The sequence below is a fragment of the Leptonychotes weddellii genome, chromosome 7 (genome assembly GCF_054177405.1).
Source record: "Leptonychotes weddellii isolate Sample4059 chromosome 7, ASM5417740v2, whole genome shotgun sequence".
NCBI lineage: Eukaryota > Metazoa > Chordata > Mammalia > Carnivora > Phocidae > Leptonychotes > Leptonychotes weddellii.
The window spans coordinates 63414060-63436672 of NC_138375.1; the positions used below are offsets into that span (position 1 = coordinate 63414060).

General features: G+C 39.6%; 1 protein-coding gene across 1 annotated transcript in view; it reads right to left on the reverse strand.

The window, feature by feature from the left end:
• Positions 1-386: 386 nt before the first annotated feature.
• Positions 387-22613, reverse strand: part of FER (FER tyrosine kinase) — a 387502-nt gene continuing 365275 nt past the window's right edge. The window contains exons 19-20 of the mRNA XM_081825811.1: positions 11373-11495; positions 387-10190 (exon numbers count right to left, since the gene is read on the reverse strand). Coding sequence (XP_081681937.1) covers positions 10045-10190; positions 11373-11495 — 269 coding nt within the window. The 3' untranslated portion in view covers positions 387-10044. The remainder of the gene's footprint in view (positions 10191-11372; positions 11496-22613) is intronic.

Sequence of the window (22613 nt, forward strand, 5' to 3'; positions counted from 1 at the left end):
TTTCTAAACAGCCCTCTCCGCCACCTTTCTCCCCTAAATCCTTTTGTTATGTCTAAACAAATCCTGTTATGAAACAACAACAACAAAAAACCTGGCAAACAGCCAGTCCACACAGAGAAATGGGACTTGAATTACATTTTGGTTTTGATTTCCAAATAGAGGGAGCAGTGATTGGACTCCAAGCAACACACACCCATTATCATCAGAACTCATAAGCTTAATTACAGAGAAACTGAAAGCTAATAATTTTTTATGCACAGTTACATCCCTAGGAGGCCAGTTACCATGGAAATCTCTCCTTCCTTTTCTTCTACTTAGAGCGTATTTATATGGAAAAGGAAGTGAAATATAAACACGATGGAAAGATTAAACAAGACACGGCACAGTTTGCTACAAATACTTTACATTTATTATAAGAATACAGTAAAAAGAAAGGTTCTGCAGACCTATGAGTGGTAATTGGTCTATTGGAAAAGAAAAAGCTATTCAAAAATGATCTAAGTTTACAAAAATGATGAAATAATGTTTAAAAAAAATCAGAAAACAACTGAAAAACATTCTACAATGTTAGCCAGAGTTGAAAGTGTATTTCCTCTGAATGTAAAAACTAACAAATAAATAAGTGTTAAATACAGATCGGAGTTAAAAATGGTCAAAGACAGACAACTAACTGTTTTATATAGTTAGCTGTCATTCATTGTCAGACTTGTTTACAAAGCCAGATAAACTCACGAAAGGCCTTGTGTATATGTTTTACACTCAAATTTTTTTTATAAGAAGCACCCTATTTCCAGTGTTTCTTTTATCCACTTCACAAATAAATTATTTTAGAACAGCAACAAAAAAGATTAAAGGTGCTTTAACCTGATAATATTGGCACTAGAGTGAAACTTGGTAAACCACAGGAATGTTTTGCTCAAAGTGATGCTTACAGATGGAACATCTATACCTTGGCGGGCTGAGAGCAGGCCCCACTCGTATCCCATCATCTCAAAATCATCTTCTATCAAAGGGAAGAGGAAACAACCCAGAAAATTGCATTTCTGCGACCACACACTGTGGACCCGTGCCAGGAAAATGGCAGTGTCCAAATCCAGTGGGCTACCCCCAGTCAAATGGCCTGGGCACCATTTGTACAGTTCATCTTTGCTTTCAATTTGCTTGGGTTCCTGAAGAAGTCAGGGCTGTTCCTGGGACTTTGACAGTTTAATTTTATTCTCCTGCATTTATCTGGCTTTTCCTAACCCTATCTGGTTGTATGGCTATGACTTCAGAGAATTCCAACCTTCCAGGGTACTCACCAAGAACCCACCAAGAAAAACACACACAAAGAAAGCCATAACATAAAGTCAGAATTCACACCCCCCCAACCCCCATTAGACTCATGTTGCTTCATTAGGCCGTCTAATGTATTTAAACATAAATATAAAATCTGAAAATGTCTGACTAACAAAGCTGCTTCAGCGAGAAATCTCAGTACTCTCTGAAGGAAAATGCTGAAACAGGCCATGAAAAGTGTGTGCTCCTGGCACGCACTGAGAGTCTGATTAGGTCACAGAATGGTCCTGGGGAACTGACGTTTCATATGGTGCAGTGGTGTTCATCAAGTGAAAGGGAGTTTCCTATCTTTGGCCACTTTGGTCACAAATGGAAATAACCAAGACCCTTCCCTACCAGCTCCCCTTTATCTGTGAATTTGATTTGATGCTCGGGGTTGGATTTAGAATTGTAGGGTTATAAAATACACTTGCTATGGGGAACCAGGTGAACTTCATGGAACTAATCTCTTTGACTCTAAAGCCAAAACAGTAAATCCCACTAAAACATGCATATTTTCTGTACATTGCAAGAAAGGCCTAGCACCTGAGGAAGAATTATAGTAAATAAGTTCACTTCTGTTGGAAATGGTCTTTTGCTTGAAGCTGAAGCAAAGCGATTCAGACTAGCAGGGGATGGGCCTTCAAAGCATCCCATAGTTAAACTAGAAGAGGTCTGCTGTACTTTGGGTTAGGAGAAAACATTCACAGTCCTATTAAGCACGGTTCTGGGCACCATGCCCTTTGCATTCCCTTACAGCAGTCTGGCATTTCTTAAGAGCAGGCAGGCAAGTTTATTTCTACCTATCAAGTTATTTGTGAAAGGAAAATTCCTATAGAATAGGGTGTTTTGCTTTTTAATTTTTTCCCCTTCTGTGTTTAAAGAACAAAGGCATGGATTGGCGAGCTGGCAAAGACTGCAAGGATGGTCCTTTGCCTGGGATCTCGGTAATAACAGATTCCAGATCTCCTTTCAGACCCTAAAGTTTTGAATGTAGGGTACTTAGAAATTTGAGCCCCCATTTGGGGGGGGGGTTTAATCTTCATAAAGATTGTTCAGGCAACTCAAAAGACCCCAAGGTTGTATAATTTGACAAATGCTGTATGAAGAAAATATTAATAATGAGAGTTTGGACTCCTATACTTCATTTTTCATACTCAAATTTTTGCTGCTCCAATGTGGGAATTGGGATTTCTTTTTTATGGCCATCTTACACTTACTCTGTGTTGCTCAGAGCATTGACATTTCCCATTGATTTGTGTCCTATGCTTTCAAAATAAGGTATTCCTTCCTGGGACCAGATGGATTGCCTAGATGGGTGTGGTTTTTGCGAGGTTGTTTTAACTGAGCACGTAAGGGTGAAGTGGTGTTTCTGTTGTCTGATGACCAAAGTCTGGCTTCTTAGTATGTCATTTTAGAATCTGCTTTGGATAGCATCTACAGTGTGTTTATTCTGATATGAAAGATGTTCTTAGCAAATAGAAGAAGGGTGTGATGTTTGGCTTTTTAGGAAGGGTACTGCTTTGGGGGGAGTGTAGAGTAGAGCTGAGGTTTTAACAACGTGGTGCTGTTGGGTCTGTGTATCTAGGTAGGTTGGCTTATTCTGAACTTGTTTTCGTGTTTGCTACCCTCTTTTCTGAATCTATGGAGAAAGTCTTTAACATTGCACAGTTAAAAATAATTTTAGACATTTACTGATAGGGAATGTGCAGGAAACAACACAAAATATTGGCATGGAAGAGAGGAATGGTAAAACTGAGTTATGTCCAGGGGTTTAAGATAAAGCAGTCATTGCTAGTGTTTTGACATTTCTTTGGAGGTAGGTAGGTCACCTAATGAACTTACTTGGCCAAGTCGCAGCCTGCTTTCCTGGACACGCCTGCTCACAGTGGCCTTTGTGTCCTAGGAAAAATCTCCCAAGAGCCTCTATTGATAGTGTCACTCATCAAAGACATCTGCCACCTAATTGTCCTGTCTCTAGTGCAAGGACGGTAACAAAGCTGTATTCTAAGCTGCATGTACCACGGGCCGCTCCCCGAGGGGGCGTGCCCTTGGCCTCAGTAAATGGATGCCTGGGAGTTCCCTACAAGGCAGGGCCTCCTGAGCACCTGAGGAGAAACTCTTTGGTCTAGGGCCATTAGGACGCTACCAGATAAAAGCTGATGATAAAGGCTTTTCTGTTTTGTTAGAGTAAGGATTAAGTAGCTGCATATGAGAAAAGGAAATACCAACTGGAAATTAAAAAAACAAAAACAAGAAACAAAAACTAAACAGAAAAAGTAGCACCCCACACCATTCCCTGTCCCTGAGTGGTAGTTCAGGAAAAGCTTCCTGAATGACTAAAGCAGAGAGAAAACACACGATAAAATTCTGCTACCAGGGTCCTTACTATCACTTTGAACCTTACTTTGTAGAACACTTGAATCTGCTGGTCTCCCTGGGAATGTGTGGGAAGATAGTTTAGAAATTCAGAATTGAATCTGTTTAGAATAAAATAAATATTCATGTTTCAGGGTTCTTCCAGGTTTGCTGGCAAGGAGGGAAGCTAAATCCATCTTCATGCTGCAGGCAGAGATACCTACTACAAGATTTCTTTAATAAAATAAAAAGTAGGAGCTTTCCCAGCAAATGTTCTCCAAGGCCGCCTACCCCACACTTGTGTGTGCTGCTTGGGGCACATGCCGAGCCTCCGTCATGTCTGCAGCCTTCGCGAAAAACTGAGCCGGGGGAATTTCATTGAGCAGTGGCCACCTCCTGAGATTATCAGGGGCATAAAAGAAAATCAAATCAATATCCAATTCAGTGTCCTTTAAGAAATGTAAAGGCTCGGGGCGCCTGGGTGGCTCAGTCGTTGAGCGTCTGCCTTCGGCTCAGGTCACGATCCCAGGGTCCTGGGATCGAGCCCCGCATCGGGCTCCCTGCTCAGCGGGAAGCCTGCTTCTCCCTCTCCCACTCCCCCTGCTTGTGTTCCTGCTCTCGCTGTCTCTGTCTCTGTCAAATAAATAAATAAAATCTTTAAAAAAAATAAAATAAAATAAAATAAAAAAAAAAGATGGATGGTCTAATCAGTCTTGGGAGAACTGAGTTAAAGAAAGGACAGGCAGGGGCGCCTGGGTGGCTCAGTCGTTAAGCGTCTGCCTTCGGCTCAGGTCATGGTCCCAGGGTCCTGGGATCGAGCCCCGCATCGGGCTCCCTGCTCCGCGGGAAGCCTGCTTCTCCCTCTCCCACTCCCCCTGCTTGTGTTCCCTCTCTCGCTGTCTCTCTCTCTGTCAAATAAATAAAAAAAAAAATCTTAAAAAAAAAAAAAAAGAAATGTAAAGGCTCGAGAGGAATGTAATGTTTAATAACATGCAGCAGGAAGCTCCCCAAAACCCCCGTTTGAGGACCAGCTCTCTCTTACGGATGCTGCATTTCTTTGTCGGAAGGTAGCCTGGGGCGGCTTTGGTGGGCACTCTGTCGCTGCCCTGCCTGCCCGTCAGCCTTGGTCTCCAGAACCCCTGGCTCTGCCTTCTGCGTCTCCCCTCAGCTGGGCTGCACCACGACTGGCTTTCGGATGTTTCTAAGATTCTTTCCCCTCAAACATGACTAGTACAAAGACAAAAAACATTGCTGTTTAACTGGTATTTTCCTCCTTACCTGCTGAATTCCGTGTTTCCCCCGAGTATAGCTCACCCCAGGAAGGTCCCTCTGGGCACGACTCCAGGAGCCAATTAGTTAACGTTAGTCAGGAGGTGAAACAGGGCTGATCCAAGTGCTCTCATTGAGGAGACTACACCCTGGCGCAACTAAAGATTTCTAACAAAGTATGAATAATGAGGGACCTTAGTTTAAAAAAAATATTACATATAACTAATGCAAATGGAAAGAGATTTTGAGTTGTGTCTTTTAAATGTCTGAACATATATGCCCAGATCCTGGTCAGCAAGACAATGAGTGCAGGTGTGGTCCAGCAGCATCATCCCTGAGCCGTGGACAGAAAACTGCTCCAAAGGCAAGGGAGAGAGGTGTTTGGTTTGCTCACACTAAGGCCCACACACTGGCAGGTGACCTCTTTTGCTTCTTTGGCTTCCGTATCTTTTTAATTTTCTATCGGGAAGGATCTGGCCTGGAGGCACCAGTCTCCTTGGGCTTTCTAGTGACATCGTCCAAGCCTCTGTTCCACTTGAATTATTCCATACTCTCAGTAGGGGCTGCATCAGCCTGTCTTAGAATAACAGGTTCTTTGCTCTCTTGCCTTTGCAGATGCTCACCTCAGCTCCTTATTAACAGACAAACTAAAGGCTATGCTCATTACTTCTGTGCGGTTTAAAGTGACTGGAATTTAGTTCAGCAGGATTCTTCTACCACCCAAGACTCTCTGTCCGATTAGTGAGCTGAGTGAGTCTTGATGTCTATACGCAACAATTCCGAATTTAATCTTTGAATCATTATGAGGTGGTAGGCTGTTTTTCAAGGGGTAATAAATATTTCCTTGAATTGAATTATGACTGAGATAGTTTATACACTGTCTGCATTATAGCATTATTCTTTAAAGGAGAATTTTATGGGACTCTAAGACTATCAGTATCTCCTTCAAGTAGGTAATCTTGTACATGACTATTTTCTTTTGCAGGAATGAATATGCAATTCTGGATTCTCCCAAATAATACTGTATTCAGACTTGTGAAACTAATCAAAACAGAGAAAAATAAATAAAATTAAAATATTTAATAAAAAATTTCTGGTATGCATAAGCAAATCAGAGTTAGTAATAAAAGAGGTAACTTTATTTTAATGGTAAACTTTCATGCTAACTTAATAGTATAATGGAAATGTAATATAAACTCACTTTCATATAAAATCTTTGTTTCCATTTAATTAACATATTAATACATAAAGAAGATGTGTCTTTTTCAATGTTCACCCCTTTGTTGTCCTGCTTATTTTCCGTTACTCTCTGTTTTGTGTGAAGGCTCTGACCTAAATACAAAAGTCGGTCTTTACAGGACAGTGCTTATGGACAATCAGTTCTGTTGGTAAGAAACTTCTAAAATATCAGTGGTGTGATCAAGGGAGTATGTGTAAAAAGAAGAGGGCTGAGGCAAACAGCCTCTGCAGAATATATCGATCTCACTTCAGAAAACCCCTGGCCACAAAATAGTGTCCACAGAGCATACTCCCCGAGGTTGTCAGGTGTACTCTGAGAACCACTGCTGGTCACAAGCAAGCCTGTGAAAGTGGAATGTCTGAGAGAACTCTGAATGACAGCAACATGCTGTCACTGATTTTTGCATTGTAAGTGTTATGTTTATCCCCCTAACGAGATCCTCAGCGTGGGGCATATATCATAATGAAACAGTTTCTTCTTGACACAATCTCGCAGAGTTATTTTAGTGGTATTAGCCAAACTATATAAAACTATATGGCAAAACCGAAATACAACAGACAAGAAAACCGTACTGTGGCTTAAAGGAAATTAAACCTATTTCAATGACTAAACATTAGCTTTTCTTTTAAAAATAACCTTCAAATGAAAAACAGCTGTGAAATGTGTCCTGAACAATAGCTAATACAATTAGGCTCACGGTCTATACTGATCTGCTAGTAAGATGTTTCAGTAATATTGTATTTGCGATAAAATGATGAATTATGGATGAAGAACTTTATTGCCTATGAGCAATGAGAGGGAAATGATTACGTGAGACCTTTCACTGGGGACTCAGTGGTGGGATGGACTGAAATAAGGCATCTGGTTTTAAAAAGTTTAAACAAAACCTACTAATCCTTTATTATTATTTTCCTGGAAGAGAAAGAATATATTGGCTTTGGGAAGTAACCTTAGATTGCATGGAATACGAAATTCATTTTAGGTTTCAAATATTGGCAATACATATTAATTTAACAGTAAAAGATTTCTGTTCTTGAAAATTGATGAACTACCTAAATATTTGTCATAATGGTTTGTTGGTGATTCAGGATCGAAAAATGCAGGTGAGTCAGGCTGCCTGGGCTTATCTCCCCCTCACCCCCACTTTGTACTCATAAATTTAAGGAAGCATGACAGGAACTGTATAGGAATGATAAATGCAACTCTTGGAAAATCCATTAGCAACACAGATTTGTGACCTGGCTTAATTACATTCAGTCTAGTGGCAATTTTGGTTACTGTCTTCTTACTAAACAAGTTATAAGGTTTTGTGCATTTCTGAAGCCTTCTTTCCCCACATCAACTTGCAAATTCAGAACAGTATTTATATGTGTGCTTTCTGGGTATGGATTAACCTCTTAAAGTACATAATTCCAATAATTATCAGTGACAGAAGGGATGAATAAATTATGCTCCAAGCACAACAAAATTAACAGTAAAAAATGGTTTGCATAAGTTTTTCTTAATGCATGTGCCTATATTAAAGTTAATATTCCATACAACTTATCCTGAAAGATTCCCAATGAGTTATTAATCCTGAACTATACTGCTGCCTGCTTTGGGACAAAGAATAAAATAGAATTTAAATGCTGCAGATGTCACGATGTTTTGAAAAGCTTCTTTAAGCACAAAGTTATGATATGAATTGCAAATTCTAACAGCCTGGATGAGTGAAATATCAATGCCATGTTCATTTTTTACACCAGAATGCAAAGATTAAGCTTCAGGTCTTGTTCACAAAATTAAAGCCAGAACCGTCATTCCCTCTCCTTGCTGAGAGCTTAGCGTTAAGGCTAATAAGTGATGAGGGGCTGTTTTCTTTAAACAAAGAATATTACGAAGAGGTTCATTTGGAAATACTGACAAAGGATAAAAATGTCGCATCTGACTCTTTTTCTTTGAAGGCTGGCAAGTGCCGGAAGACCATAGAACTTAATTAATGCGTCTGTGCTTTGATTTAGCACGGTATAGGCCATCAAAAGAAGTTTTCATTTATTTACCATATTTGACAGAAGGGAAGACAATGCTGATTTTTTAAAAAGTTGCTTGTATATTGCAATATATTTTTGAGGGCAAGTTTACTTGGTTTTCATTTTAGTCTGGATGTAGTAATTATTAAATGTGTACAAAACTTGCAAGGAAGTTGAAATGATAGACATATCATTTGTTCTCTTCAGTATTATCCTTTATACTCTTTAGGGTACTGGGTGTGAGTTCTGTGCGATGGTATTCATAGGCAGCGAACAGCTGGAGAGGGCAGGAGGAATTTTCTATCCCATAAGCTCTTCTAACGGATATAACCAAACGATCACTAAGGTGCTATTTATCTGGACACAGGCCCGAGCACTTATTAAAAGCTCCCAAGCCACATTGACCCCTGAGCGTGACCATCTCCTACACACATATTTATCCTGAGAGGTAACTATATACAGAACATGGGGTAAGTTCCCTGGATGCAACTCAATAGAAATGAGTTGCAGCTCAACAGAATCCTACTTTTAACTCTGTGTTACATATGATTCACATGAAGCATCTCCAGAACTGTGCTCGCATACCTGTCAGCTAAGATGAGGATTTCCTGGTAGCAGTGTAAGGGTAAATGAAGGGGGAAAGTGGAAACAGGAGAGCTGTCCCGGTATCTTCTTCAATAATGTTCACTTGACTTCTTTACCGTTCACTCCTGCTTGATGGTAGTGTGTGTGTGTAGGCACACGTGCATGTGTGTACACACATTAGTGTGTTTACAAACTAGAATCACAAAATTCTTTCAGCTCTGGAAAATGATACAAATAAAGGGCATTAAATACCGGGATGTCTCTTCTGAGGTGAAGGTACTTAACCAAAAGTAGGCTGTTATTTCTGTGGACTTGTGCTTTGTAGTTTCCCTAAAACATTTTTTTGCTGCCATTAGGCTCTAACTGTGAACTTCCGAAAACATTTTAGAACTTTCCCTGTGAATTCAGACCGTAAGATAAAAGGTGTGTGTGTGTGTGTGTTTGTAAAGGCATAACTCTGATAAGGAGGCAGATTTTATATTTTCCTTCTCTTTCTCTAGCTGCTCCCTCTCCAGACCCCCCCTCCCATTCAAAGCTTCCTTCTTGCTGGCACCGCTCTCAGAAAACACCCTTTAAGAGCTGCTGGTTCAACCCGAGGAGTGGGCTCTTTGAGGACATTCCATGCAGCATTGTCCGCTGCCCGGACCGAGGAGCAGGGCAACAGCTCCACCTTACTCATAATACAGGAGTGTGATGTTTCTCACACTGCACTTCTCTCTGGCAAGGAAGAAGAGAAAAACCCTAAGAGGTCCAACTAATTCCCAGTATAAAATGATGTTTACAAACAGAATCTTGCCTTGGCAGAGCAAAAAGCCACCTTTGGTTGGAACGTGTCCTGCAGACAATGGCATTCCCAGCGCTGCTCCGGCACCGACCGGGGGGGGGGTCTGTGGCACACGACAGCTGACCGTGAACTGTGCCTCAAGTAGAAAACCTTGGAGACACATCAGTGGTCCTGGTGTGAAACAGATCTGATCGTCCCTCCCACTGAGAGGCTGTGCTTTTCTATTTACAATGGCCTGAAATGGCAGGATTGCTGGGGTGAGCTGGTAAAGCCCTTGGTAAGAGTGTCTGTTTCTGGAATACATTGGCCTTTGCTTTTTTTTTTTTTTTTTTGTAAGTGGCACATACTTAAAAAAAACAGTTAATAACAAAAATCACCTTAGAAGACTGTTGCAGGTAATGTGGTATAAACTCATTGTTAACAAGAAGAACATTGTCACTCTGTTGGAGGACCAGGTCCTAGAGGTTGTTGGCACTGCTCCGTCACTGTGTGATTTTCCTCTTGATGACAGTGAGCTCTTTCTGAAGTTCACTGAACTTGGGGCGGTTTTCAGGTTTATAATCCCAGCACTTCGTCATAATTTTGAAAATGTCCTCTGGGCAATGCTGAGGGGCTGACATTCGGTACCCTGAAGACCCAAGAGGAACAGAACAGGGAGTTTAGAATGGAGATAAGATATAAATGTTCACACAGGGCATCATGCAGTTTGTAATCTTTGGTACCTTATGTTGTAGGTGTAATAGAAACCCAAAAAGCCCATTTCAGGGCAAATTGACTTCTGTTTTCTACAACTGATACAGAATTCAGTATTACAGAGCCATTGAATTACCTTCTAGCTTGAATAACTTATTTTTCATTTGCTCATTTGTCACAGAGTCTGAGGTAAGATAAATCACATACAAATGCACATTTTAGTTGCTCTAAGTATTTGCTTTTAGAATTTGCTTTTAGATGCTGTGGGCAGAGATTTTTTTTAAAAAAATCATCTATACAACCCAGGTTTTTGAAGACGAAGAGAGGATAAGGATTTTATAGACACTAATTTAAAAGTGAAATGAAAATGAACAGGAGTTTTACTCCTTGACAGCCCAAGAAGAATCGTTAACTCAGAGCTGTCTGACAGTGTGCTGGGCGGCGCGGGCGGGCCTGTGTGTGTTCGCGCAGGAAGTAAGATGGCGGTGAGGGGGAAGAAGGGGCTGCGAGTCCTCCTCCTGCACCCAGGTCTACAGCCAGCCTCCCCGAGAGGGGCCTCCCACGAGGGCATTACTGTGTCAAAAGCATTCTCTGTGGTGAGCGCTGCAGACTACACCAGTGCATGCCAGTGGGCCACCAGCACCGACTGGCTCCTGTTTCTGATCTGGGAACAGCATATGGTGTCTTCAGAAATGTTACACAGTTTTCAAAAACTTCTCTCTGAAGTCCAACTACATTTCAATTTATAATACTATTAGTGGTGTTCATTTGGCATAGAACAAAAAATAGGAGGTTGAGGAAAGCTACTCTCTTCCGCTTGAAGATAGTGCATGGCACAACCTTGCAGATGTCAGGCCAGGCAGGGGGGATAGAAGGAAGGCCTACAGCTCTCTTTTTAAACTGCTGGAATCTTTAAAAGTTTCTTTTGCTGTTGTTGGTTTTTGTTACGGAAGGGCCGCACCACCCACGGGATGCAAGAGCAGATTGATCAACACCTCTGCTGTCTGCATACCCAAGTAGGATGTCCCCTCCTCCTGCCAGGAAATCCACAGACTCAGCATGAGCACCGCCCCTGGGGGCTGGATGTGAACACTGCTACCCCCCGTCTTTGGCTTACCTCTTTCCACTTGCTCCCGGGCTTGTTGATTTGTCATTCCAGGGTATGGGCAGACCCCTAAGCTGAATGTCTCCCAGAGGAGGATGCCAAAGCTCCACACGTCACTCTCAGAACTGTATCTCCCTGGAGGGCGAACAAAACCATAATCAGGTAAGTGTGTAATAGGGGACCATTTCTGTTATGCATGCCTCTGTCAGTCCCATAATAGCTTATTTAAACTTACCGGTGGAATGCAATAATTAGTGATCTTATTTCTTCACTAGTTTTACTTTCCAGGACTACTAAATATTACCAACTAGATGAATAGTCATCAGGCTGCTGGTTTAACAAAATCAGCTTTCAAATCACTTTTCCCCCACCAAAAATAAATATCCAGCCAGCATGCAAGCTTACTTTCCCTGTGGTATCTAAATGAGATGGATGGTTTATATAAAAAAAAAAGATATAAATTTGTACACACCAATGCCTAGGAGATTAAAAAAGTTGGATTTCTGTAATTTTGTCTTCTGTCTGCATCATTTTCTTTCCATTAAAATTACAAACAAACTTAAAGCAATAATGAAAGTTTCTTAACTTCAATTTTTTACTTGTCACTGTTTACAGATATTCCTACATGCTTAAAGGTCTCATTTTCTCCACTGTTTCATTTATGGAAAATACATTTTTTTCCTCTGTATTTTGAATAGAGTAGAATTAACATAGCTGGCTGATAAGAACAACTTCTTTAGATTACATGGTGCCTTGTTTTGTCAAACTATCTTGGTGCACCTGTTTTACTGAGCTACATGAGCTAAGCTCTTTGGATTTTTTTTTTTTTTGGTAGTTTTCTAGAGAAGAGCAGAGATAAAAGCATAAGACACCTTGTGGAGATGGATATGAAATTAAGGAGGGAAACAGAAAAATCCTTTCCATCCTCTAAGACGCTAAGAATTTAAAGATTTTCATAACATATTTTAATTTTATGTATAGAGCATACACTATCATAACTAAACCCCATTTGTAGTGGAATAAAAGGGTTCTTAAATGATTTCATTTCTATCCCCATTGTAAGCTACCCACCTCAACTCTGCCACTCCAGGATTATAAACACCTCTTGGCTAAAAACATCTTGTTAAAGTAAGATGGCTTTTTCTTTCTTGAACAAAGTAAAATGAGAATGAGAGTATGCCTGCACTTTGATAACTGCTGTGATGTCAAGAGTCTAGAGTGTAGTTGCTGATTATCCCCTCCAGCTGTGTGAATTAGCTTCCTTCTTACTAGACAGTAATTATGGAAATTCACTATGCTGTTTGGTAGCAAGATTAGTTTTCTTGTCTGCATATCAACTCTTTTCATGTTTGCCATTCAGTAATTTAATACTTTGCATGGAAGTCATTCAATGACTACAAGTTAAGATTAATTCTTGAAGGAAGTCAAAGGCATACAGAGCCAAATACTTTGTTTTTTTGTAAGAGGATTATCAGGGTAGAGATCAAGAAAGGCATGTTGCATACCAAGATCACACTCCAAAAGTGAAAGTTAATAACCTAATTCTATAACCTTGGCCTTGAACCTGGTTTTGCTGGATAATTTAAATTTTTTAAAAAATATTTTTAATTTATTTATCCACTTATTTTAATGAGGTATAATTGATACATATTATATCAGTTTCAGGTGTACAGCATAACAATTCAATATTTGTATGTATTGCAAAATGATCAATACAGTAAGTCTAATTGACATCCATCACCATACTTAGTTACAAAATTTCCTTGTGATGAAAACTTTAAAGATTATTAGCCGTTTTAGCCACTTTCAATATGTGCAATACAGTAGTATTAACTATAGTCACCATGTTGTGTTTTATATACCCACGATTTATTTATTTTGCAACTGGAAATTTATACCTTTTGACCCCCTTCACCCATTTTACCCATCCCCTACCTCTGGCAACCACCAATCTGTTCCCTGTATCTATGACCTTGGTTTTCTTTCTATTCTTTTCGCTTTTTTTAAGATTTCACATGAAAGTGAAATCATATGGTATTTGTCTTTCTCTGACTTATTTCCTGTAGCATAATGAACTCGAGGTCCATCCATGTTGTCACAAATGGCAAGATACTATTTTTTATGGCTGAATAATATTCCATTGTATACCACATCCTCTTTATCCTTTTACCTGTCAGTGGGCACTTTGTTTACATGTCCTAGCTACTGTAAATAATGCTGCAATGAACACGGGGGTGCATATATCTCTTCGAGTTAGTGTTTTCCTTTTCTTCAAATAAATACCTAGAAGTGGAAATACTATATCATATGGTAGTTCTATTTTTAATTTTTTCAGGAATCATCATACAGTTTTCCATAGTGGCTACACTATAAATATTTCCACCAGCAGTGCACAAATGTTCCCTTTTTTCACATCCTAACAAGCATGTTATTTGTTATCTTTTTGATTATAGTCATTGTAACAGGTGTAAAGCCATCTCACTGTAGTTTTTTTTATACACTGATTACAGTGCCATTGACTATATTCCCTATGCTGTACCTTTCATCTCTTTGACTTATTCATTCTGTAACTGGAAGTCTGTACCTCCTACTACCTTTCATCCATTTTGCCTATCCCCCCAAACATCTCCCCTGTTAACCATCAGTTTGTTCTGTTTATGGGTATTTTCCATATGTTGGCCATTGTAAATAATGCTGCGATAAACAAAGGAGTGCATATATCTTTTTGAATGAGTGTTTTCATTTTCTTCTGATAAAACAGTAGTGAGATTACAGGATCATATGATATTTTTATTTTTAATTTCTTGAGGAACCTCTAAATTGTTTACTACAATGGCTATACTAATTTACATTCCTACCAACAATGCAAAGGGCTCCTTTTTCTCCACATTATTACCAATACTTGTTATTTATTTTTGATTCTAGCCATTCTTACAGGTGTAAGGTGATACTTCATTGTGGTTTTGATTTGCATTTCCTTGATGATTAGTGATATTAAGCATCTTTATTTCCTTTGCCTGAGCAGACATACCTAGAGAAATATTGCTAAGCTAATATCAAAAATACTACTGCCTATGTGTTCTTCTAAGAGTTTTATGGTTTCAGGTCTCACATTTAGGTCTTTATTTTGAGTTTATTTTTGTGTATGGTGTAAGAAAGTGGTCCAGTTTCATTCTTTTGGCTGCAGCTATCTAGTTTTCCCAGCACCATTTATTATTATTTAAAAAAAATATTTAATCTCTACACACAAAGTGAGGATCGAACTCATGACCCTGAGATCAAGAGTCACACACTCTTACGACCAAGCCAGCCAGGAGCTCCATCCCAGCACCATTTATTAAAAAGATGGTCTCTTCCTCAATGTATATTCTTGTCTCCTTTGTCATAGATTAAGTGACCTTATAAGCATGGGTTTATTTCTGGATTCTTTTCTGTTCCATTGATCTATGTGTCTATTTTTGTGCCAATACCATACTGTTTTAATTACTACAGCTTTGTAGTACATCTGGAAATCTGGCATTGTGATACCTCTAGCTTTGTGCTTCTTTCTCAATATTGCTTTGGCTGTTCAGAGTCTTTCTCTGGTTCCATATAAATTTTAGGATTATTTGTTCTAGTTCTTTGAAAAATACTATTGGTATTTTGATAGGGATTGCATTGAATCTGTAGATTGCTTTGAGTAGTATAGACATTTTAACAATACTATTTCTTTTAATCCATGAGCATGGTATGTCTTTCCATTTGCTTTTTCCTCTTCAATTTCTTTCATTAGCATTTTACAGTTTCCAGAATACAGGTCTTTCACCTCCTTGGTTAAGTTTATTCCTAGGTGTTTTATTCTTTTAGTGCAGTTGTAAGTGGAATTGTTTTCTTAATTTTTCTTCTAGTTGTTAGTGTATAAAAACACAACAGATTTCTATATGTTAATTTGTATGCTGCAACTTAACTAAATTTATTTATTTATTTATTTATCCTAATGATTTTTGGTACAGTCTTTTGGGTTTTCTTCTTATAGTAACATGTCATCTGTAAATAATGTAAATAATGACAGTTTTACTTCTTCCTTTATGCCCTTTATTTCTTTTACTTATTTCATTGCTATGGCCAGGACTTCTAGTACTATGTTGGATAAAAGTGGCAAGAATGGACATCCTTGTCTTGTTCCTTATCTTGAGGAAAAGCTCTCAGTTTTTCACCATTGAGTATGATGTTAGCTGTGGGTTTTTCATATATGGCCTTTACTATGTTGAGGTATGGTCCTTCTAAACACACCTTACTAAGAATTTTTGTCACGAATGGACGCTGAATTTGGTCAGATGCATTCTGTGCATCTAACTGAAATGATCATAGATTCTTATCCTTTGTTTTGTTAATGTGGTGTATTACTTTGATTGATTTGTGAATACTGAACCATCCTTGCACCCCTGGAATAAATCCTACTTGATTGTGGTGAATGATCCTTTTAACGTAATGCTGAATATGGTTTTCTAATGTTTTGTTGAGGGTTTTTGTATCTTTGTTCATCAGGGATATTGGCCTATAGTTTTTTTTTGTACTGCCTTGGTATGGTTTTGGTGTGAAGGTAAGGCTGGCCTTACAGGATGTATTTGGAAGCTTTCTCTCCTCTTCTATTTCTTGATGTAGTTTGAGGAAGATATGTATTAACTCTTCTTTAAATGTTTGGTGGAATTCACCTGTGAATCCATCTGGTTCTGGACTTTGTTGGGAGTTTTTTGATAACCAGTTCAATCTGGTCATTAGAAATTGGTCTGTTCAGATTTTCTATTTATTCCTGATTTTTAGAAGAAATGTTTCTAAGAATTTGTCCATTTCTTCTACATTGTCCAATTCATTGGCATATAATTTTTTGTAATAGTCCTCATAATCCTTTATATTTCTGTCACCTTGGTTGTTACTTTTCTTTCATTTCTGGTTTTATCTGGGTCCTCTTTTTTTTTCTTGAAGAGTCTGGCTAAAGATTTAGCAATTTTGTTGATCTTTTCAAAGAAACAGATCTTGGTTTCACTGATTTTTTTCCTATTGCTTTCTTAAGTCTCCATTTCATTTATTTCTACTCTGATCTTTATTATTTCCTTTCTTCTATTAACTCTGGGCTTTCTGTGTTCTTTTTCTAGTTCCTTTAGGTGTAAGGTTAGATTGTTAGAGATTTTTCTTTTTTTAAATTTAATTTTATTGTTATGTTAGTCACGATAAAATACATCATTAGTTTTTGATGTAGTGATCCACGATTCATTGTTTTCGTATAATACCCAGTGCTCCATACAGTACGTGTCCTCCTTAATACCCATCACGGGGCTAACCTATCCCGCTACCTTCCTCCCCTCTAAAATCCTCAGTTTCCTGGAGTCGAGAATCTCTCATAGTTCGCCTCTCACTCTGATTTCCCCCCCTTCATTTTTCCCTTCCTTCTCCTAATGTCCTCCATGCTATTCTTTATGTTCCACAAATAAGTGAAACCATATGATAATTTACTTTCTCTGCTTGACTTATTTTACTTAGCATAATCTCCTCCAGTCCCATCCATGTTGATGTAAAAGTTGGGTGTTCATCCTTTCTGATGGCTGAGTCATTATCCATTGTTTATATGGACCACATCTTCTTTATCCATTCGTCTGTTGAAGGGCATCTTGACTCTTTCCACAGTTTGGCTACTGTGGACATTGCTGCTATGAACATTGGGGTGTATATGGCCCTTCTTTTCACTACATCTGTGTCTTTGGGGTAAATACCCAGTACTGCAATTGCTGGGTCATAGGGTAGCTCTATTTTTAATTTTTTGAGGAACCCCCACTGTTTTCCAAAGTGGCTGTACCAGCTTGCATTCCCACCAACAGTGTAAGAGGGTTCCCCTTTCTCCACAACCTCTCCAACATTTGTCAATTTTTGCCATTCTAACTGGTGTAAGGTGGTATCTCAATGTGGTTTTGATTTGAATTTCCCTGATGGCTAATGATGATGAACATTTTTTCATGTGTCTGTTAGCCATTTGTATGTCTTCTTTGGAGAAGTATCTGTTCATGTCTTCTGCCCATTTCTTGACTGGATTATTTGTTTTTTGGGTGTTGTGTTTGAGAAGTTCTTTACAGATCTTGGAAATCAGAGCTTTGTCTGTAGTGTCATTTGCAAATATCTTCTCTCATTCTGTGGGTTGCCTCTTTGTTTTGTTGACTGTTTCCTTTGCTGTGCAGAAGCTTTTTATCTTGATGAAGTCCCAAAAGTTCATTTTTGCCTTTGATTCACTAGCCTTTGGAGATGTATGTTGAAAGAAGTTGCTGTGGCCGATGTCAAAGAGGTTATTGCCTATGTTCTCCTCTAGGATTTTGATGGATTCCTGTCTCACATTGAGGTCTTTCATCCATTTGGAGTTTATCTTTGTGTATGGTGTTTGAGAATGGTCGAGTTTCATTCTTCTGCATGTAGGTGTCCAATTTTCCCAGCACCATTTATTGAAGAGACAGTCTTTTTTCCATTGCATATTTTTTCCTGCTTTGTCGAAGATTATTTGATCACAGAGTTGAGGTCCATATCTGGGTTCTCTATTCTGTTCCGTTGGTCTATATGTCTGTTTTTGTGCCAGTATCATGCTGTCTTGGTGATCATTGCTTTGTAATATAGCTTGGAATTGGGCAACGTGATGCCCCCAGCTTTGTTTTTCTTTTTCAACATTTCTGTGGCGATTCGGGGTCTTTTTGGGTTCCATACAAATTTTAGGATTGTTTGTTCCAGCACTTTGAAAATGTCACTGGAATTTTGATTGGGATGGCGTTGAAGGTATAGATTGCTCTGGGTAGCACAGACATTTTAACAATGTTTATTCTCTCAATCCATGAGCATGGAATGTTTTTCCATGTTTTTGTGTCTTCTTCAAATTCTTTCATGAGTGTTCTGTAGTTCCTAGAGTATAGATCCTTTACCTCTTTGGTTAGGTTTATTCCAAGGTATCTTATGGTTTTTGGTGCTATTGTAAATGGAATCATTTCTCTAATTCCTCATTCTATAGTTGCATTGTTAGTGTATAAGAAAGCAACTGATTTCTGTGCATTGATTTTGTATCCTGCCACATTACTGAATTGCTGTATGAGTTCTAGTAACTTGGGGGTGGAGTGTTTTGGATTTCCCACATAAAGTATCATGTCATCTGCAAAGAGAGAGAGTTTGACTTCTTCTTTGCCAATTTGAATACTTTTTATTTATTTTTGTTGTCTGATTGCTGCTGTTAGGACTTCTAGTACTCTGTTGAACAATAGTGGCAAGAGTGGGCATCCTTGACATGTTCCTGATCTTAAGGGAAAGGCTCTCATCTTTTCCCCATTGAGGATGATATTCGCTGTGGGTTTTTCATAGATGGATTTTATGAACTTGAGGAATGTTCCCTCTATCCCTATACTCTGAAGAGTTTTAATCAGGAAAGGCTGCTGTATTTTGTCAAATGCTTTTTCTGCATCAATTGAGAGGACCATATGGTTCTTCTCTCTCCTCTTATTAATGTGTTCCATCACACTGATTTGATTTGCGAATGTTGAACCATCCTTGCATCCTGGGGATAAAACCCACTTGGTCGTGGTGGATGATCCTTTTAATCAATTGTTGGATCCTATTAGCTAGGATTTTGTTGAGGATTTTGGAATCCATATTCATCAGGGATATCGATCTGAAATTCTCCTTTTTGATGGGGTCTTTGCCTGGTTTGGGAATCAAGGTAATGCTGCCTCACAGAATGAGTCTGGAAGCTTTCCTTCTGTTTCTGTTTTTTTGGAACAGTTTCAGAAGAATAGGTGTTATTCCTTCTTTGAATGGTTGGTAGAATTCCCCAGGGAATCCATCAGGCCCTGGACTCTTGTTTTTTGGGAGGTTTTTGATCACTGCTTCAATCTCGTTACTGGTTATTGGCTTATTCAGGTTGTCAATTTCTTCCTGTTTCAGTCTTGGCAGTTTATAGATTTCCAGGAAGGCATCCATTTCTTCCAGGTTGCTTAATTTACTGGCATATAGTTGTTGATAATAATTTCTAATAATTGTTTCTATTTCCTTGGTGTTAGTCATGATCTCTCCCCTTTCATTCATAATTTTATTAATTTGGGTCCTTTCTCTTTTCTTTTGGATAAGTCTGGCCAGTGGTTTATCGATCTTATTAATTCTTTCAAAGAACTAGCTTCTAGTTTCGTTGATCTGATCTGTGTTTTTGGTTTCTAATTCATTGATCTCTGCTCTAATCTTAATTATTTCTCTTCTAATGCGTGGCTTAGGCACGTTTGTTTGTTGTATGTTGCTTTTTCTCTAGTTCTTTAAGGTGTAAAGTTAGTTGGTGAATTTGGGATTTTTCTATTTTTTTGAGAGAGGCTTGGATGCCTATATATTTCCCCCTTAGGACCACCTTTGCAGTATCCCGTAGGTTTTGGACTGATGTGTTTTCATTCTCATTGGTTTCCATGAATTGTTTAAGTTCTTCTTTGATTTCCTAGTTGACCCAAACATTCTTGAGCAGAGTGATCTTTTAGCTTCCAAGTGTTTGAATTTCTTCCAAATTTTTTCTTGTGATTGAGTTCCAGTTTTCAACCATTTATGGTCTGAGAATATGCAGGGAATAATCTCAATCTTTTGGTATTGGTTGAGACCTGATTTGTGACCCAGTATGTGGTCTATTCTGGAGAAAGTTCCGTGTGCGCTTGAGAAGAATGAGTATTCTGTTGTTTTAAGGTGGAATGTTCTGTATATTGTGGTCCAGTGTGCCATTCAAAGCTCTTGTTTCTTTGTTGATTTTCTGCTTAGATGACCTGTCTATTGCTGAGAGTGGAGTATTGAGGTCTCCTACAATTAACGTATTATTATCAATATGACTATTTTGGTTAACAGTTAGCTTATGTAGATGGCTGTGCCCATTTGGGGGCATAGATATTTACAATTGTTCAATCTTCTTGTTGGATAGACCCTTTAAGGATAATATAGTGTCTTTTTGTGTCTCTAACTACAGTCTTTAGCTTAAAATCTAATTTGTCTGATATAAGAATTGCTACTCCAGCTTTCTTTTGAGGTCCATTGGCATGGAAGATGGATCTCCATCCCTTCACTTTCAGTCTGGGTGTATCTTAGGTTCAAAATGAGTCTCTTGTAGACAGCATATGGATGGGTCCTGTCTTTTTATCCAATCTGCAACTGTGCCATTTTATGGGAGCATTTAGGCCGTTCACATTTAGAGTGATTATTGAAAGATATGAATTTATTGTAATCATGTTGCCTGTGAAGTCCTTGTTTCTATAGATTGTCTCTGTAAATTTCTGTTCTGTATCACTCTTGGGGTCTTTCTCCTTTTATAGAACCATCTTTAATATTTCTTGCAGAGCTGGCTTAGTGGTCACATATTCTTTCATTTCTGCCGGTCGTGGAAGCTCTGCATCTCTCCATCCATTCTAAATGACAGCTTTGCCAGATAAAGTAGTCTTGGCTGCATGTTCTTCTCATTTAGTACCCTGAATATGTCTTGCCAGGCCTTTCTGGCTTGCCAGGTCTCTGTGGATAGGTCTGATGTTATTCTGATGTTCCTCCCTCTGTACTTAAGGAATCTCTTCCCCCTAACTGCCCTTAAGATGGTTTCCTTGGTTCTAAGATTTGTGAGTTTTACTATTACATGCCAGGGCATTGGCCTGTTTTCCTTGATCTTGGGAGGGGTCCTCTCTGCCTCTAGGACACAAATGTTTGTTTCATTTCCCAGATTAGAGAAGTTCTCAGCTATGATTTGCTCAAATGTATCTTCTAGTCCTCTCTCTCTCTCTCCACTCCCTCAGGTATCCCAATAATTCTGACACTGGAACGTTTCATGGTGTCACTTATTTCTCTGATTCTGTTTTCATGGATTTTGAATTGTTTCAATCCCTGGCCTCCCCTTTATCCTTCTTTTCTATCAATTGGTCTTCTAGGTCACTAATTCATTCTTCTTCTTTTTTTTTTTTAGATTTTACTTATTCATTTGAGACACAGAGATACAGGGAGAGAGAGAGAAAGCATGAGCAGGGAGAGAGGCAGAGGGAGAGGGAGAAGCAGGCTCCTCACTGAGCCAGGAGCCCGATGTGGGACTTGATCCCAGGACCCTGGGATCATGACCTGAGCCGAAGGCAGATGCTTAACCATCTGAGCCACCCAGGCGCCCCACTAATTCGTTCTTCTGCCTCACTTACAGATTATCTAGATTAGACCGGATCTCATTTAGCTTTCATTTCTGCCCTTAGAGACTCTATGTTGCCATTAATCGATTTCTCCATTCTAACTATTGTCCTTACAACTGCTACCCTGAATTCCACTTCTTCAATCTGGTTATCTTGGTTATATCAGTATCCATTTGTAAATCTGTGGCAGAAGTCACAGTCTCTGAGTCGTTCCTATTTTGGGGGTTCCTCCTCCTAATCATTCTGTTGAGGGGTGTCTGAGGGAATGTACAGAGTCCAAATTATTGACCACAACCCAAGCAAGATGCAACTGTTTCGTAGGGACCTTAGGGTTGTTGGCCTCTTGTTCTCCCAGCCTGTCTTCTGGGCGAGGGGCCTGCCATGCTGTTACTGAGGCAACCCTGTTTGGGCAGAGTTGCCCTGCCTCTTGTGGGGGGGAAATGGGCTCAGTGAAAACCGTTTTTGGGGGGCTTTTGTTCTCTGGTGTTTTTCCCTGCAGCTTTCTGAGTCTCTTCCGAGAGAGCAGAAGAGATCGTTTCCAACCCTCTGCCTCAGAAGAGAGAGATTGCAGTCTGTTCTTCAGTGGGCTCTCCAGGCCACCCTATCTCCATTTCTGTCTGTGCTGCTCTAAACTGCAGCGTCCTGGGTTGTGCACCCCTCAGCAGGGGTCCCAGTCCTCGCCTCCAGGTTGGGGCACATCTGTGCCCTTTGTGCTTCTAAAACCGCCAGCCGCTTCCAGTTCGCACACCCGCTCCAGGTTTCAGTCCGGCAGGGGGGCTGCCCTAAAGTCCTTTCCCTTCCGCTACCAGTCTGCGAGTCTGTGCCCCGTCCCCAGTGCAGGAGGCTATCACTCACCGGCGGTGTAGGATCCCCTCGGCTCCCTCCCCCTTCCATTTATCTTCGGATGTGTGCCTGCGGAATCATGGCTCCCCGCTTCATACCTTGGAACCAACCGCCTGCAATATTCTGTTTGTAGAGATCCAGATATATCTGCTTACACCTCAGGCTGATTTCGTGGGTGTTCAGAGTGGTCTAGTAGATATCCAGCTCAATTCCGGGAACTGGTTGGAAT